This window comes from Mastigoproctus giganteus, chromosome 1 (genome assembly GCF_048544385.1).
Source record: "Mastigoproctus giganteus isolate SK-2022 chromosome 1, ASM4854438v1, whole genome shotgun sequence".
NCBI classification, from domain to species: Eukaryota; Metazoa; Arthropoda; class Arachnida; order Uropygi; family Thelyphonidae; genus Mastigoproctus; species Mastigoproctus giganteus.
In genome coordinates, this window is record NC_143575.1 from 36,539,593 (window position 1) to 36,559,784 (window position 20,192).

The 20,192-nt window shown below is 40.6% G+C and overlaps 1 protein-coding gene across 2 annotated transcripts in view; it reads left to right on the top strand.

Annotated features, from left to right (window-relative positions):
- Positions 1-14,409: 14,409 nt before the first annotated feature.
- Positions 14,410-20,192, top strand: part of REG (proteasome regulator gamma) — a 260,001-nt gene continuing 254,218 nt past the window's right edge. Inside the window, exon 1 of one of the 2 annotated variants that reach the window (XM_090379525.1) lies at positions 14,410-14,549. In XM_090379525.1, the coding sequence (XP_090235651.1) occupies positions 14,490-14,549 (60 nt within the window). In that variant the 5' untranslated portion in view covers positions 14,410-14,489. Of the gene's footprint in view, positions 14,550-14,666; positions 14,779-20,192 lie in introns of those variants that run through there. The other variant, XM_090379534.1, reaches the window with a different exon arrangement.

Below are 20,192 nucleotides of genomic sequence, written 5' to 3' on the forward strand. Positions count from 1 at the left end.
TTGAAGTTTATCATTGACAATAGCAAGGTGCTCCGTATGGGTAGGAGTAACCCCGAGTAACCTTATCAACTGTGTGGTACTACACTGAGGGTAGTGGAGAATGAAAAAGACCTGGGGATAAGTGTTCAGTCAGACATGAAATTCTCTAAGCAGTACAGATCTGCTGCCAGGACAGGTCATGGGTTTTGTCAATGATATACAGAAACGTTGCTCCCAGGGATAAGGAGATGATTATCCCTTTGTATAAGGCCATGGTTGGGCCGCATTTTGTGTATTGTATACAGGCTTCACTTTAGGAAGGATGTAGATCTGCTGGAATGGGTGCAGAGATGGGCAACCAGACCGGTGAAGGGAACAAAAGGGTGCTGTTATCTAGAAAGGCTTCAGTTCTACAAATTGCGACTCGAGACTAGGGAATTGTGGTACTACACTGAAGGTAGTGGAGGGAGATCTGATTGAGATATTGAAAGCCTTGAATGATTGAGTAGGCTGAATGTTAATGTCATTTTTACACTTGCAGAGACTACATACAAAGGGGCATAAATTGAAGTTGAGAAAGGATGGTTGCAGCATAGATGTGCAGAAGTTTGCTTTCAGCCAGCGGGTGGTTGAATGTTGGAACAGGTTTCCAACTTGTGGAAGTTGATGGGTTGAAGAAATTCAGAGCAGAACTGTACAAATCCTTCGAAGGTACGGATATGTGAACTGTGTAGGTTTTTTTTCCCTGATGATATATAAGGCTGCTTTCTTGCATCATTTGCCATTACTACTACTACTTCAATTATGAAGTGTGGGCCTTTGTGTGACAAGTTAAACTATTACGTTAAATATTCTTACTGCAGATTTAAAAAATAATAATAAACAAAACAAATTTTTCAATAGTCAATCTTCAATAGCCTCGATGATTATTTTGTTCTGTCTGTAAATTAGCGGGTTTCATACATTGAACCATTTTCCCATGTGTACACTGAGTGATCACTGAATTATGACCACCCCTATGAAAACTAAAGGCGACCCATTGACCACGTGAGGTACGAGAGTGCGCAGTTAGTCGACCTATGTAGCATAGATAAGGTGTCAGTGGTTCAGTATGTAGTAAAATTCCGAGCGTGATGGGTAAAAGGAATGATTTATCCTACTTTGATAAAGGACAGATTGTGGGTGCTCGACGAGCTGGTACCTCGATTTCCCAAACGGCTGAACTGGTGGGGTGTTCGAGAGACCCCGTAGTTAAAGTGTACCAGAACGCGTCAAAATGGTCAAACAACGACTCGACGACAAAACTGCAAAGGTTGATGTTAGAGGTGAGCGCTGGGTTTGTACGACTCGTATAGGTGAACAGGCGCCGCACTGTTGAAGAGTTCACTACCCAATACAACATGGGCCAACCCGGAACAATAGCTGGCATGACCATGCGTCGCACGCTCCCACGTATGGGCTATACCAGCAGACGACCCCAATGGCATATTCTCTTAACCAAGGTTCATCGACGTAAAAGACTCGCCTGGTGCAAAGCGCATGCAAGTTGAACGTTAGAAGACTGGAAGAAGGTGTGCTGGTCAGATGAGTCACGTTATTTACTCCACACCGTGGATAGTCCTGTACGGATTTGGTGTCAACTACATGAGGCTCTCGATCCATCATGCATGGTATCAAAAGTGCAGGCGGTTGTATGGTGTGGGGCATGTTTCACTGGCAGGAACTTAGTTTTCTGGTGCATGTGGAACAAACAACGTATCACTGGTCTCCGCTATCGTCAACTGCTTGCTGACTGTGTACACCCCGCTATGTTACAATTTTTCCCGAATGACGATAGTGTTTTCCAAGATGACAATGCGCCGAGCCATCGGGCACTTGTTGTACACGAAGGTTTGATGAAAACACTTGTGGGACACTATGGAAAGGCATATCAAGCGTCTAGATACACCAATCTCCTCCATACCTGTATTGCTGACCGCATTACACACAGCTTGGTTGGCCAAACCTCCCGAAAACTTCCGACATCTTGTTGAATCAATGCCACGTCGGATAGCTGCTGTACTGAGGGCAAAAGACCACCTACCTACGAAGTATTAGGTAGGGGGTCATAATTCAGTGGTCACTCAGTGTATATGCTTGGAAATATATCGGGACAGCATATTTGAATATTTTTGTGCTTTTTACTACCCTGAGTGTATTGATGAATGTCGCTGCCAACCATATAATGATTGTGTCCTTAAAAGATGGCTCAGTAATGATGAAATTGTTTCATTAGTATAATAACACCATGCCAGAGTGGTTGAAAGATTATCATTTTGCAATGAGGTCACATGTCTGGAAGTGGAATCATAAAAATGATGCAGAATTTCAAAGGAATGGGTTCACTAGGTATACGATGTGTAAATGAGAAACTAAGCATATCTGTAAAAGGCATGGGAAACATTGCTGTAAAAACACTAGAGGCTTAATTGACAAATACAGCAGAAACGAGCAGCATGTGTAGCACTGCATGTTCAATTGAACTGTCTCATTCTATAGTCCAAAACTTTGTGTGATGCGAGGAGTTAGTAAACTTTCGGTAGAATTGAATTCGGTGTGGGGTCTCTAGGGCGAATGGAGAATTTTTGGTTTCAAGGGAGTTCGGGCTATAAGTGAAGAATACCGACCATTATTAAGAGCAAATAGGCGCATGCATTTCAAAAATCTCAATCACATAAGGCGATATGGAGTTTTTGAAATGCATGTTCGCTGTTGAGCATCAATCTATGCAATATGTTATCACATACACTGAGTGATCACTGAATTATGACCACCCTTATAAAAACTGATTGCGACCCGTTGACCACGTGAGGTACGAGAGTGCGCAGTTAGTCGACCTACGTAGCATAGATAAGGTATCAGTGGTTCAGTCGTTAGTAAAATTCCTAGCGTGGTGGGTAAAAGGAAGAATCTATCCTACTTTGATAAAGGACATTGTGGGTACTCGACGAGCTGGTGCCTTGATGGTCGTGTACGGATTTGGCGTCAACAACGTGAGGCTCTTCATAAGTGCGTGCAGGCCGGTGGAGGCGGTTGTATGTTTGATACTTAATGTTTTCTGTAATCCCGTTGCAATGCCTCTAAGGCGTGCCTGCCAAATAATAACATCCATCAACTACTTTTCTCTGTAGATGCATCCAGGGAAAAAACGCTATTTATAGCAAGCATGTACACTGAAAGGACAAAATTCGTGGGATACCTGGTTCCTGGGCAACGCGACGCTGTCAAACCTCTCGCTAGTGGAAGAACCCACCGCTTGGCAGGTATATAGGTACACTGCATTACTGCATTCACGTAGACGGTAATTCGATGTCAGTATGGATAAACGTCGTGAGTTAACCGACTTTGAAAGAGGGATAATAGTGGGTGCCTGAAGCATGGGTCACTCTATCGCAGAGGTAGTACAGAAATTGCACTATCCACGTTCGAAAGTATCAAGAGTGTACAGAGTACGCAATTTCCGGAATAAAATCTCATCGTGTACAGCGCTGTCGGTGGAGAAAGGTGGTAGATGAACGTGACCGTCGACGTCTGTCTCGCATTGTTTCAGGAAACCGGAGAACGACAGTGACACAAATCACCGCCGACTTCAACGAGGGAGGTGCCAGAATCGTCTCCACCAAGACCATCAGGCGATCATTAGCCGCAATAGGTTATGGGAGCCGCCGACTCACCAGAGTCCCATTGCTAACACCACGACACTGACTCTATGCCTCAACTGGGCGATAGATCACCGACACTGGATCTTGGTGGTCCGATGAGTCCCGTTTCCACTTATTTCGAGCAGACGGGAGGGTGCGTATCGAAGATAATCACCCGTCATGTCAACTGTCAACAAGGAACTGTTCAGGCAGGTGGACGGTCGGTAATGGTCTGGGGCATGTTCAATGCACACTTTGGGACCTCTGGTACTTCTAAACGCATCTCTGAACGGTCCAGGTTACGTGTCCATCCTTGCAGACCATCTGCATCCCTTCATGGTCATTGTGCACCCACAGGGCAATGGAATCTTCCAGCAGGACAATGCGCCTCCCCACATAACCGTGGTGACTAGAACATGGTTCGAAGAGCATTCCTCAGATTTTACCACCATGGAATTGCTAACCCGTTCGCCGGAAATGAACCTCGTGGAGCATCTTTGGGATGATCTGGAAAGGTCCGTTCGAGCTTTGGATCTTACATCCAGGAATGCGACGGAATTATGGACAGCGGTGCAGCCAGCATGGATGGAAATATCTGTGGATTGCTTTTGTGAAATAGTGGACTCTATTTCTAACAGTGTAAACTGCCCTTATCCGGGCGAAAGGTGGGCCTACCCGTTACTAGGTAGGTATCCCATGGTTTCTGTCCACTCAGTGTATAGGGTACTTATAATTAAATTGTACCATTTTGAAGGTCTCTAGGCAAAAAAAAAAAAAAAGACAACTATAATTGACATTTTCCAAGTATAACGCCTCCTTTTATGGTTCTTATACCATACATTCCTTACTACAAATTTATTTTGCCTTACAGTTCAACCCGCTTCTTCCCTTTTCTATTCCTTCCTTGTCCTTTGGCTTAAACCCAATTATTATCCCTGCTGCCCCTCGCTCACATTCTAATCGTCATTATTACCAGATATTTTTTCACTCTTAATTGTTTATACTACTCTCATACCTTCCACCCACTGTCTGGGTTCTGCTTTCATCCCATTAGTAACTTGCTCAATCTCTTTTACACATTCCCGTCTTTATTTAAGACTATTACAATACCGTTTCTTCTCTTTTCTCCAAGAGAACATAAAACTCTTAAATCCTCAATTCTCGACTCTCATCTCTTCTCCCATCTTGCCTTACACAGCCTTGCCACATCCAGTTAGTGTTAGTAGTGACAAACGATGCAAGAAAGCAAGTTTATACAGCATCAGCAAAAAAAAAATAATAATAATAAATAAATAAATAAAAAATAACACTTCCCTTGTCCACCGCCTCCAATAGTTTGTCTAGTTTTGAATTTATTCAACCTACCCACTTTTAACTTTCTACAAAACTAGATGGGGGCTTGTTCGAACAATCAACTATTCAATGGCTGGAGGCAAACTTTTGTATATATCCTGCAATAATTTTTCAATTTCAATTTGAATTTATGCCCTCTCATGTGTAGTTTGAACAAAATGATGAATTCCATCAACATTTAGCTTACTCAATCTATTCAAAGCCTTGAACACCTATCAGATCCAACTCTGCAATTTGCAGAAGATGCCTTTCCTCGTAAAAGCACCCTTTTGCTACCCTCACTCATCTTGTTGTTCTTCTCTGCCTTGTTCCAACATATCCACGTCCTTCGTAAAATAAGAATTTCAGACTGTACAGTACTCCAAATGTGGCCTAATCGCCTTATACAACGGGATAATCGCCTTATCCCTGCTAGAAAAATTTCTGCATATCTGTATATCCCATGATCTGTCTCGGCATAGTGTCTTTGTTAGGCGGTGCCAGTGGTTTCCTACAAAACCGCACTTAGTGTCGCCAGATGAGTGTGAATCATATTGGCTACCGTATGTGTTGTTTGTGTTGTCCATCTGGCCTTTGTCTGCGTGGGTAGCACAGTGGAATCGTCACCGTCCTCCCCACACCGGGTGGAAAAGGCCCGGGTTCGAATCCCGTCGATGACTCGAGGAACTTTAGTGGGCTTTTTCACTCCGTGGCTGAGTTAGTCAGTCTCAGGTGTAGATAGCAAGGTTTTTTTCCCTCAGAAACTGAGGTTTTTTCGTCCAGCAAAACAGGCAAATCGACCAGAGAACACACGCAATTTACAGACACGAATACGGGTTAATGTAATCATTTACGGGTAACCCTAATATAGTAATTGTTCATCTGGCCTCTTAGTTACTGGGAGGTGCGATCACCAAGGAAGGCACCTTCCTTGGTGATCGCACCTCCCAGGCAAAGCCAATGAGAAGCCTGGTTTTCTCTGATTTTCTCTTCATTTGGGCCAGGGAGAAGCTCCAAATGAAGGGAAAAATGGAGGCCGTGAAAGAAGGGGGTATCAAAGGTGAAGGTAAAAGGGGATCCTGGCAGCCAGTCGGCACTGTTAAGAGAACTGTGTTTTCCACAAAACATAAAGCAACGTGCATCTTATGATCCAGAATTAATGCCTAAGTTCACTTTTATAATATTAAAAACTCTTTATGAAATAAAGAGTTTTTAATATTATAAAACGGTGCCATCTGGGTGGTGGTGCCCACCCTGAAAAAGTGACAATAGTCTTCTCTATTAGTGAAGCATTTCTTATTCGAGGAAGTGCAATACATGGTAACTCGTTGTGAAGGATGAGCACAATATGAGATATAGATGAAACAATGCCTTTCGCACTGCGATCGTAGTTTTTTCTTTAAGAGTTGTTTATGGTGTATCTACACGATATTATATAGATATAGTAACGTATTTATGTATGCATAAATTTACGTAACCCCGCTTAAACAGAGCCCCTCGAGGCACTGTACGTGGTGAGGAGACCTGCCACTGATGCTGCTGGCCTTCCAGATTAGCATCACTGGGATCTATCGCCCATACCTTGATTCCAGGGTTACATCGTTGGAATCCGACGTGTGCAGCCGTGCGCCGCGACCCGTGAAAACTCGGAAAGGGGATTCCTGGTGGGTGAGGGGCCCAGCCCAAATATACCACTTTGGCCCTGCCTCGACAAGACGGGTGGTTCCGGATCGTCCCGACTGGGATAAATCGGCGGGTGGTTTTTTACCGAAAGGTCAACTGCGTTCCAATAAGTCTCCCTCCCTTTGGTCCTGGGACGGGATCAAGACTTATTGGCAATGTGGGTATGGTGCTCCTAAGCGAACTTGGCGTCCCATTCGTGTACGCAGTACCTACTAGTTCACGAGTGGGCGTCCACTCGTTGGGCTCCGTGGTGGGTGAGGTACTTAGGGCATCGGAAACTTTCTCTTTACTCCTATGAGTAATTTAAATCTTTCAAACCCCTCTGGGGCCTCTACGAGGTCCCTACCTGAAACTAATGAAGAGAATATAATATCAAAAAAGAAACACCGAACAGAAGCTGCACGACCTCCTGTACCTCGATTCCTTATCGTACATTCTAACGGTGAAAAGGAAATAGGCAAAATGTCGCCCTTCTTCATTCAGAAGGGTCTTGAAGGGCTGGGAAGGTCCAGGAAGCCGGTAGAACGACTTAGATCGGGTGACCTTTTAGTAGAAACTTCCTCAGTGCGACAATCAGAATTTCTTCTCCAAGCAACATCTCTTGGGGGCATTCCAATTAAGATATCACCACACAGGACATTGAATACATCGCGTGGCGTAATTGCCGTGTGGGATCTCCTTGAAACATCTGAAGAGGAGATATGCACCGAACTGAAAGATCAAGGAGTAACAGCCGTTAAGAGGATATTTATGCGTAAGGAGGGAAAACTAGTTCCAACTAGGATTCTTATTCTTACGTTTAACACTCCTAAACCGCCTACTTCCATCAAGGCTGGTTATTTGAACTGTCCTGTAAGGCTGTACATTCCGAACCGGTTGCGATGTTTCAGAGGCAAAAAATATGGCCAGATGTCATGTCGTGGATCACCTGCTTGTGCCCGCTGTGGAGTGGGCACAAGCAGGTAATATCAGTAAACAGTGGAAAATCTTATGCACAAGCAGTTTTGAGGAAGGTTTCAATTTCAACGAAAACTGATATTTCAGTCTCGCCACGTGATTCTTTTACACCCCAAGCCCGATACTTGTTGACAGAAGTACATTACTATATTACTATATTAGGGTTACCCGTAAATGATTACATTAACCCGTATCCTGTCTGTAAATTGCGTGTGTTCTCTGATCGATTTGCCTGGACGAAAAAAACCCCAGTTTTTGAGGGAAAAAACCTTGCTATCTACGCCTGAGACCGACTAACTCAGCCACGTAGTGAAAAAAGCCCACGAAAGTTCCTCGCGTCATCGACGGGATTCGAACCCGGGCCTTTTCCACCCGGTGTGGTGAGGACGGTGATGATACCACTGTGCTACCCACGCAGACTGACACAAGCACAGCAAGATAAAGTAGTCGCTACTCCCATTTCAATACCAACCAAGGAAGTAGCATCTAAAGAAAAATCACCTCCAACTAAAACCCCGCCTGTTATTAGTGAGGTACAGGAGGAAATGGAGGTAAATGAAGAAGCTGAAAGTGTGGAAGAACCTATTCTGGATCTTCATCCGGAGGAAGAAATGGATATTGGGCGCCCTCAATTTTCCAAAGGCAGAATAAAACCCAAAGCAGGCCAATCAAAACCCGCATCACTCGGAAGCCAGCCAACGGTTTCACTAATCCCAAATAATAATGGCTAAATTACTGCAATGGAATTGGCGTGGATTCCGACAAAATATGGAGGATGTCAAAATTCTAATGCGCAAACACGAACCTGTTTGCTTTTGTTTGCAAGAAACGTACGTAAAGGCAAATGATGACCCCATCTTGCAAAATTTTATTGCTGTTCGTAAAGACAGAAACGGGGATGGCCCTGCCCATGGAGGAGTAGCAATCCTTGTGGGCAACCATTCCCCTTTCTCACAAGTTCAATTGAACACTAACTTAGAAGCAGTAGCCATTCGCTTAGCAATAGGGTCTTTTCTTACAATATGTGCTATATATTCGCCTCCTGGGACACACATTTCCCAGGTAGATCTCGACGATCTTATTACGCAATTGCCCTCTCCTTTTTTTACTTCTTGGAGACTTTAATGGACATAGTATCCTGTGGGGTAGTGCAGAAACTAAAGAACGAGGTCGTATTGTTAAACGTGTGCTCAACAATAACGGCCTTTCGTTACTAAATATGGGAATAAACACCTATTTCCATATGCCTACCCGTACTTTCTCTGCCATCGATCTTTCTATCTGCACTCCTTTACTACCTGTGCTTTTCTGGGACGTGGAACAGAATCGTTATGGAAGCGATCACTTCCCCGTAATATCTACCATAGTGGATGGACAACCTTGTCATCCATTTAGAACTCCACGTTGAAAGTATGATCAAGTAGACTGGAGTACGGCTTACTGAATTTGATCCTGTACAAATTCAACAGGATCAAATTGTTGCAGTGAAGCAGTGAAGTGTATCACAGAGTGTATTATCCACGCAACGGCAATTGCAATTCCAAAAACATCCTCCCGATTTCCACTTTTCCAAAGCCATGGTGGAACCAAGATTGTAAAGAAGCAAGAAAGTTACAAAATCGTTCATGGGAAAAATTCCGACGTTACCCCACCACCGCAAATCTTTAAACGTGCCGGTGCCAAAGCACGATTTATACGCCGACAGAGCCAAAAGGAATGCTGGGTCAAGTTTACATCCTCAATTAACCAGATGACTAGTGCCAAAGCCGTCTGGGATAAAATTCGGAAGATGAAGGGTAAATACACATCAGTTCCCTCATCTATGTTACAACATAATGGTTGTACATTAGCAGACCCAACTGCTATTGATAACGCTCTAGGAGAAGTATTCTCCACTATAACTGCTGAAACTTCATACTCTGCTGAGTTTCTAGTTTTAAAGAAGAAAGTGGAGAAACAAAAACTCAACTTCCCTTCAAGCAAAGCCGAATCTTATAACCTGCCTTTTAGTGAAGTGGAATTAACCATTGAACTTGCTACCTCGAAAGTGAGTACCGCAGGGCCAGATGAAATTCAGTATGAGATGATAAAACATCTTCACTCTCGCTCTCGAGAGCTGTTGCCACATCCCTACAACCGAATTTATTTGGAGGATCAATTTCCCGTTTCTTGGCGTAGGGCAACCGTTCTCGCTTTCCCAAAGCCAGGAAAAAACCCCAAAATTCCTAGCAACTATCAACCAATTGCTCTGACCAGTATAAGGTTATGTAAGGTTTTGGTAAAAATGGTGAATGCCCGCCTTATATATTACCTTGAGGCAAACGACCATTTGAACAAGATTTAGTGCGGCTTCCAAAGGAATCGGTACATTCTGGACCATTTAATCCGCCTGGAAACAGCGATTCGCGATGCGTTTATAAAGCATGAGTACTTGGTATCAGTCTTCTTTGACATGGAAAAAGGTTATGACACAATCTGGAGGTATGGTGTTTTTAAAGACCTCTATTATTTTGGTCTGAGAGGCCACTTTCCTATTTTTATGAGAAATTTTTTATCTAAACGACTCTTCCAGGTTCGTGTTAAATCCAGTGTGTCCAGCCTTTTTTGTCAAGAGGAAGGAGTTCCCCAAGGCTCTGTCCTCAGTGTTACGCTGTTTGCAGTCAAAGTTAACTCCATTACAAAACAGCTTCCTCCTTCAGTAAATAGTGCCTTGTACGTTGATGATTTTAGTATTTTTGTCACTCCTGTAGCATGACAGTTATTGAACGACAATTGCAACAAGCAGTGAATCACCTTAGTTCTTGGGCTTTAACCAATGGGTTTAGGTTTTCTGCCCAAAAGACCGTTGGTGTGCACTTCTGCCACATGTAAAGTACTACACATGGGAAACAGCAACCCCAGAGCAACGTATCAACTCTGTGGTACTACACTGACAGTGGTAGAGAATGAAAGGGACTTGGGGGTGGTTGTGCAGGCAGATATGAAGTTCTCTGAGCAGTGCAGACGGGCTGCAAGAGTAGCTCATGGAGTATTGTCAGTGATATACAGGAATTTTTCCAGCAGGGATAAGGAGGTGATTATTCCATTGTATAAGGCAATGGTCAGGCCACACCTAGAGTACTGTATACAGGTCTGGAGGCCTCATTTCAAGAAGGATGTAGAGCTGCTGGAGCGAGTACAGAGAAGGGCAACAAGATTAGTGAGTGGAACAAAGGGGTGCTCTTACGAAGAAAGGCTTAAGTTTTGCAAATTACAGTGTCTGGAGACTAGGCACCAGCGAGGTGATCTGATAGAGGTGTATAGCGCCTTGAATGGTTTAAGCATGCTCAATGCTGATGGGATTCTTCCTCTAGCTCAGAAAAATCACCTGAGAGGGCATAAATTCAAATTGAGGAAAGACAGATGTAGGATAGACGTGCGGAAATTTGCCTTTAGCCAGCGGGTGGTTGGTTTGTGGAACAGACTTCCATCCCTTGTGGTGGAGGTTGATAGCCTAAATAAGTTTAAGGCTCCGCTGGACAGGTATTTTGAACGAACAGAGGGGTGAAGTGGAAGTGGTTTTTTTTTTTTTTTGGCTGATGCTGCATAAGCTTGCTTTCTTGCATCAAATGCCTCAACTAATGCTAATGCTAACAGAACCTACATCCTGACCCTTGACTCAGACTTGCACAAAATCCAATTCCTGTGGTAGCAGAAACAAAATTTTTGAGACTTTTCTTTGATAAAAAACTGACATTCCTTCACCATATCCGTCAGCTTAGAGCAAAATGCATGAGGGGTTTGAACATGCCCAGTGCTATCTCCTCCAACTTTTGGGGAGCAGATGGAGGCACATTATTGCGTCTATACCGAGCACTCGTTCGCTCTAAACTTGACTATGGTTCCCAAGCTTATTCATCTGCTAGAATTTCTGTACTCCGATGGCTTGACCCAATCCACCATAAAGCCATTCGGATTGCCACGGGGGCATTCCGTACATCGCCTGTCCGAAGTCTATATGTTGAAGCCAATGAACCACCACTGATGCTTCGAGGTCAGAAAATGTTACAATATGCTATAAAAATAAAATCCCTGCCTGACCATCCTACGTGGACATCTGTCTATATGCCACTGTAGGAAAATTTATATAATACGCGTAAAACTGCCAGTCGGCCTTTTGGTATCAGGATTCAAGAGCTGATTCATGATATTAACTTCACATTAGATAATATATCCACGTCAGTCAAGCAAGTTCTTCCCCCTTGGAATATACGATCTCCGTCTTGTGACTTCAGTCTTAGGAGTTGGCTGAAAGCCAACACATCGCCATGTATATATCGGCAACTCTTTGCAGCACACCTTGCCGAATACTCTGAATTCTTGCCGGTTTATACAGATGGCTTGAAGTCTGAAGAGTTTGCGGGATCTGCTTGTGTCTTTCCAAGCAAAACAATCTGCAGTCGTATTCCAAGTGAATGCAGCATATACACCGCAGAGCTACTCGCAATAGAACTGGCCTTGGATCATATAAAAATCCACCAGTACCAAAGGTGCATGTTATATACCGACTCCCTAAACATACTACAGGCCTTATCCAACGTGAAAAGCACTCACCCAGTATTATATCGGTGCAGCAAATATTATACTCCCTTTCAGAGTTAAACTTTGATATTCACTTTTGCTGGATTCCTAGTCATGTTGGTATCAGAGGCAATGACTTGGCTGATGCAGCAGCAAAATCAGCAATGCCACAAAGTCACATCCGCTTGTCAGTCCCCTATACAGACTGATCTACAAAACTACAAGCAACTGATCTACAAAAAATTATGTGCGCTTTGGGAAGAATCTTGGAATGGGTGCCCTATCAACAAGCTGAATGAAATTAAGCTTGTAATAATGCTTTGGCATTCTAGTCAGCGCAGGGTTCGACGGGAGGAAGTAATTCTTGCTCGGCTACGCATAGGACATTCTCACCTGACGCATTCGTATTTGCTGAGGGCTGATGATAATCCTGTGTGTAGACATTGTAAAGCAAATTTAACTATCCGTCATATTTTAGTCGAATGTACCTATTTTTATAATGAATGCCGTTTATGATTGATCGATCATCCTTTGTGAATCGAGGATACATTTGCATTTCTCCAGTCATAGAGACCTCCCTTAAACTGAAGGGTAATAAAGGTTACTTGCCATCTCCTTTATGGGATAGAACCTGCCCACATCAGGCACCTTTTTTATTTTTAGCTTCAAAAATTTCTCTTCCACTTTCGTCTCTGTTATCACAAAACAATTTAGGTTACTGTTAGAGATTGATAAAATTCAAGCATCCCATTCCCTAAAGAATTTTTTGTGTCTGAATGTAGGTGCAAAATCCGTATTCAGTTTGTGAGCAGCCCCAGCAGGATCACCAGCACTAGACCGTCTACATCAAATACACCAATATTATTCAATCCTGCCTTCTATTAATGTAAGCAAAGAAGCCTTTGCTACGTTCTTTGCTAGTGATTTCGCATAATCTGCCCCAGCTTGCTTGACTTCCTTTGTGACTTGATTGAACGTCAGTTTATAGTTTATTTTGCTTCTTTGCCACAAGTCTGATTTGTTCATCTGATACCCATTTAGGTCTAACCCTTGAACTTTATTTCTTCGTTGGTATGAAAAGCTTAGTAACATCATAGGTTACTTCCCTGAATGCTGCCCCTTTGCAATTTTCTGTTGGTAACATCGTCATTTGGTCCCACTGCATAGCATTTAAAAACTGTCTGAAACCACTGTAGTCAACCTTACGAAAGCAAATCTCCTTCCCTTTGTCCTTGACATTAGTTATACCTTTAAATAAATCCAGCATCAGTACACTGTGATAACTGCCACCCAATGGGTCTTTTACCTGCAGATTCCAAGTGCTTGAAGAATCGTTGCCACTAATCTGATCAAGGGTATTGCTTCCTCTTATTGCCTCTCTAAAATGCTGCTGTAGAAAACAGTCATACAATACCCCACAAAAGTTTTGCTTATGTGTGAGGAACAAACCGACAAGTTCCAGTCAATTTCTGTAATCTTAAAATCCCCCATTATAATACATTCTGATTTCTTGGCATATTGTATTTCTCTGTACTGTACAATTTGTATAAAGTAAAGTAAAGTAAAGTGCAGCCATTATAAATAAATAAAAAATAAATTTTCTGTTTATACTCCGGCACGACAACCAAGTCAGTAGAGTTTACAATAAATCGTCAATACAAATATTTATCGTATTTAGTGGTCACGGGCTTGAACCCCGGTCCACTCAAGGAACGCGTGCTATGCACTCTCGCTCCTGACCACTGGGCTACGTCAGGCCATCAACTCTCTGCAGGATGGAAGCCTCCTCAACAATTCATGCTGAGAGAAATGGACCATAATCTGCCATACTGGTCCAGTGCGGGTTGGCAGATCGACCGTATTCAGCAGTTAGGGGCTGGAATCCCGGTCTACTCAAAGAGCGTGTGCTACTGCACTCCCGCTCCTGCCCACTCGGCTACGGAGGCCGCTATAGCTGTTTGTTATACTCAGCACTGGTTAGGCCGATAGCACACTCCTACCCTCATTTTCGTTTTCGCAGTGCTGATGTCACGCCAAACTGACTCACGATTGCACTGGCTACCCATGTTTTGAGAATACTGGGTTTATCTTTTCTATTTTGTGGGCTTCTATTTTCAAATTTCTTGGTCAATTTGTATAGGAATAAAAATTAATAAAATTTAAAGGTTATGGAATGATCCGCATGATGTTCCTTGCGCCGCTGAATTGTGTATCACTAGAGGGCATCACCAAAATTATTTTAAATTCATAAGGCTTAGTAGAATTTAGCTACCTATCTTCGATTATCAAAATTCCGTAATGGACGCACTATACGATACTGCAGTTCGATTTACTAAACAAACACCGGGAAAGCAAATGGTATGATTGTTTAGAATGCTTTAAAAATGTAATAGTGTGTGCCTTTATGACTAAATAATATTGAGAAAACAACGCTTTTGGATTGCGCATGCGTATTTATACTCTCTTTTTGGTTGTATTTTTTAAAGCTGTTGTTTACTTGGCGTGCACTGTACTTGTGATTTGAATAGGATTTTCTAATTTTGTTTGTTGGATTGAGCATAATATGGCAAATGACCTGAATGAACAGGTAAGTCTAATGGCGAGCAGCAATTTATCGTTTAAACTCTGGTTCTCTGTGGTATTGATATACACAACACGATATTTGACGAACGCGGGAAACCTATTTAAATGCCCATTCGTTAGGCTTAATCAGTTGAAGTTCTCGTTTATAGAATTACTGTTAGTAGGTAGTTAAATCTTCGTTATTTAAATTTAGTAGAAGTTAACTAAACAGTCATTAGAGTTTTATAGTTGTGGTTTCAGCGACTTATTTTGACAAGATCCGAGTGATCCATAGATCGTGGATTTTATTTGGTTTTTAGTGTATGTATTGGTTAAGTAGCGATTTCCTGTTGTTACAAAATGTCGATTGTCATTCTTTCAAAAGCGCTGACTAAATGGGTTATGCCAAAGGAATTTGAGGTTTCATTAACCGGAAATCGAACAAAACAAATTTACTATAAGGTTTTGTGAAGTTTTCAGAAATTCCATCAACCTTTAATGGTATCTCTTCTTAGTGTTAGGTACAATTACACCCGTAGAGGATGTATTGAGAAACATGAGTATCCCATTGTACACTACTCAGATGTATTTTTCATTTTCATTCTGCCCTGTTCTAGAGGCTGCGGTGGAGGACATTACCTGCTAACATACAAGCACCGAGCTAATATCAGTTGGCGAGCGTGCACTAAGACTTGGCAGCGCCGTCCCTCAAATATGCTTCTCTGTCTGCAGAGAGGCATATTTGGTAAGTTGTGGACTAGCTGCTTCCTAATTTATTGATTCAAAATTAATTGTGCTAAAACATGAACGTTGTAAATTCACGACTAGGCTTTTAATCCTTTGAGAACTGTATGTTATTCAAATGAAGGCATTGGGATCTGTTATTCCGATTTTCAATGTTCCTTTCAGTAAAATCGGAAAACGAGTTCCCGATTTTAAAACAGCGACGGGGGCATAGGCATATCAATCACCGCTACTTGCAACGATCAGTCGGAAGGGGTACTCACTTGTAAACATTAACTCAAAAAAATGAAACCTGTGACTATTTCCTACCCTTACAAATGTTATTCAAATATCCATGAATTCAATTTTTTTTATGTTATATATTTAACTATTAGCAGAGTTAAATATATAAAATGATAATTGCACCTGGTTATTTTTACTCTTTTTAAAATGTTTCCAGCATTTCAATATAGAAATTGGAATAAAAGCTGTGGAAGGTACTGCAAATTTCTGATAAATACACTGTAGTTTGTGAGTAAAAAGAATTTTAGAAGTTTGAAAACACTCCAAATTAAATAGATAATACACCTTTATGACTATTTTGCACTACTGTCTTTTATGTTACTATTCAAAAATAAATTATTATAATGCAATTATAGGATTTCTTAAACATTGACTCCCTATCTCACACACTTTTGTATCTGGTCTCTACCATCACCCCCCCCCCCCACATTGCTCTCTGATCAGGCTTTTCCAAAAATTAAAAAAAATTATCTTATACATGCATGCATGGCTTTTGCAGTTACAAAAAGCAGGTGTGCAGAGTTTCTGTTGAGATCATTTATTGTGACCGAGTGGCAAAGAAATGAATATGTAATGGTCATTTTTCTCAGTGTGGTCTGTTGGTTAGCAGGATTGTTTTGTTATTTGGTTTTTTGGAGCATTAGCAACTAAGGCCATATTGCTCTGGGATATGCGGTGGTCATTCCCTGACCTTTCCGCATTCTCTGTATTTGGTGGTGATGGGCTTGAACCCTGGTGTAGTCAAGAAGTGTGTGCTACGCACTGGTTAGCTGGAGAGACTGTTTTTACAGGGATGGGATACATTTGAATAGAAGGGATGCAAGAATATTTGCTGATGTTGTCGAGGCAGTGATGGGGGGGAGATACACAGACTAATCCAGGTGGCATTATGAATTAGCCAGGTGGGGAAGTGTAATACTTCGCAATATTATAAAATTTTCTGCTAACATTATAAATTAATTTTTGCTCTGGATCGCTTAAGTCACATTTATAAATTAATAAATGTGACTTAAGCGATCCAGAGCAAAAATTTATTGCATGATTTAACATTATATGCCCCTGTCGCATTGACCTCGATCACATAGTATATTCAAATTAATATTGATAGAGATCACTGAGCAGTACCATATGGTACCGTGAGAATCGCTTAAATTTTAGCCGGGCGGTCCACCCATTTGATAGGTCCTGGGGAGAACACAGTAATAGCTTAACTAGAGCCACAGGCATAGGTGAAAGTGATTCTTGCATTGATATTATTGGTACATGGAGCAGCATGGAAAGCAAGGTGTCTGGGACTTCAAGCCCTGCTGTGGGCCACCATGGAACAAATGAATACATGGGCTATGTTAGGGAACTAAGAGCAAGAATATGTGCATATATATTTTCATGTACTTTAATGCTAGGAGCAGTGTAAATAAATTTGATGAATTTGAAGTAGTGATTAAATCATCAACTGCAGACGAGTAACGGAAACGTGATGTCACTCAGACATAAGTGATCCTGAATTTGAATATGGGAGTACAATGTATAAAGGAAGGACAGACAAGTCAGGAGAGGAGGAGGGGTTATGCTTTTAGTTAAGCATATTAAATCTAAGGCAGTGCATCCAGTTAACATAGGTGACAAGTGCAATGTTCAGTTTAGTGTGATATAAGCAGTGGGAAAGCAAAATTGAAAATAGTAATGTGTTCTACGCATAATGACTGATGGGTATACCAAACAGCTATACAGGGAAATAGTGGGCCTGAAACTCAGAATATATCATAATGGGGATTTTAATTTTTCAGTTGTTGACTAGAATTTGTGCGTTGGTCACACACTAGCAAGACTTTTGTGGATTTCTTGGATGACTATTATCTACAGCAGCATGTTAGGCAATAAGGAGATCAATACTCTTGATCCCCCACTGCTGGTAATGAGCAGTGATTCTTCATACACCAAGAATCTGCTGGTTAGTGATCACAGTATACTGATGTGAGATTTTCTTAAAGATGTATTTACCAATCAGCGTTAAAGGGAGGGGTTTCTGTTTCCATAATGGTGATTACAGTGGTTTCAGACAGTTTAAATTCTATACGGTGGTTCCAACTGATGTTACCAACTGCAAATTCTAAATGGGAAGTATTCAGGGAAGTAATTTAAAGAAGCTCGTAGGCTCTTCATACCAACAAAGAAATACTGTTCAAGGCTCAGACCTAAATGGATGTCGGATGAACTATTGAGACACGTGGCAGAGAAGAAAAATGCATAAGATGCTATAAATTATTAGGTGATACAGAAGCCTATGGTAGAAAAATTAGTCTGTAATCAAGTCACAAAGGAGGTTAGGCAAGCTAAGACAGAATATGAGGAGTCTCTGCAAAGAATGCAAAGAAAAACAGCAAAGACTTTATGCTTATATTAATGATGGTAGGAAGGGGTTGAATGACATTTGTCAACTTGATGTCATTGTGTAACTGTTGATGACCCTACTCAGGTTGCAGAAAAATTCAATAGCTATTTTGCATCTACATTCACACATGAGGAATTCTTTAGGAAAGGAGTTGCCACAAGTTTATCAAACACTAACGAGGAGCTAAATGACTTTTTGATAATTGAAAGGAAAGTGGAGGACAAATTTTTGAAGATAAACAGAAAAAAATGCACGCACTTTGGGTGGGTGGAATCTATCCAATTATGTATATTATGGGAGGCAGCGGAGGAGGTAAGCAAACCCTTATCCATAATAATGAAAGTATAGTTTTTTTTTTTTTTTGTTTGTTTGTTTGTTTGTTTTATGACTGATGCTGTATAAGCTTGTGTTTTTGCATCATTACTACTTTCCATTTCTTGCATCATCGTTACATTACGATTACTACTATGTTATTGAGATGTAAATTACCCTGAAGTTGCATACTGGACTTTTGTTACACATCGTCACCTGACCTCCAAGAAGCAATGTGAAAAGCCTTACAAATCCAGATACGAATATTTGCTATCAATTTTTCCCACCTTTACCATTAGAAATTTATAATTTGATTGTGTATGATTATTTATCTACAATTTATTTTTCATTGGTGTAATGTAAATTATAATAATAATAAATATAGTTCAATTTCAAATAAACGAACTTAAAAAAAATTTCTGTACCATGTACATAATGTTTCCTGCCACTAGCATATTTAACATGTTTTACATTTAAGAGTCAGTGGCAGCATTAAAAACATTTAAATTTTCAGATATTAATAAAAATTCATAGATAATAACATAACAATGTTTTTATTTTATTAATAATAATTACATATCAGTTACTGAAAGTATTGGTCTATGATGACTAAAATAGGTTATATAATTTTTACATTGAAGAGATTTTAATTCATGACTAAATATACCATTTATAGTATGTCCATTATGTGTAGTATTTCCAAAGATCTGATGACATGTTCAAGTTGAATGTTTTCATAAATGTGCAGAACTCTTTTCGAGCCTCAGAATTTTAACTGTAGAGAAAAAAAATTACATTCAGTCTGAAAACACCAGGCGACTTGAAACCAGATGTGTTTTTGAATTAGCGCATTTCCCAGTTTCCGAAAGTGTTGGTGTTGTTTTTTTTTTTTTTTTTTTTTTTGTATCATAAAACCTTAATATTTTTATTTCTAAATTCCTTAGCTTTCTAACGATATGCTATATGTCCACATTATCCCATTTATTATGTGAGAAAATTTCCTCAATTGCATGTTCATATTTTATATTATCCTGGAAAAACTACTGCAATTTTCATAGGTTTGAAAGTTTTTCCTTCTAGTATAGAGGTCAGATGAAGCTCCGTGCAAAATTTCATTAAATTTGGTCTAGTAGAAGATAAATTATTGTTGCCATCATACAAGTATGATTGCAGCAATACAAGTTACAATAATTTGCTTCTGGTGGAAGCTGACATCACTTCTGTAACACTTTTTGTGTGACGGTTTTTCATTACAAAATTTTTGGAATAACACCAGTAAAAACGTTTTTAATGTCAAAAGGTATTAAATAACACACATTGCTCTTCATGCCCATTTGTAGTGACTTATAACGTAGTTGCATATGGTAGTTTTATTAATTTTCACCCCCCTTGTAAATAAAACTTTCATGGTATAATTTTTTAAAAAAATGCAGTTGCTACTTGCAAAACAACCTTTTTAAAAAATTTATAAGGTGACAGCGAATATTTTTATTGAAACTTGTTTTCATTCAGCTTTCTCTCTCCACTAAAAAAAAATTTTATTATAAAACTAATTAGTTATTTAAAATTTTTATTTCAATGTAACTGGTTCATTTTTGGTGATCACTACAATTCATTTAATAATTGTTACATAGTAGCAGATTTTTTTTCTTTTTCTCTAAAGCCAATTCAGAGTACTGAAAAAAATAGAGCCCTCTGTTATGTTTATT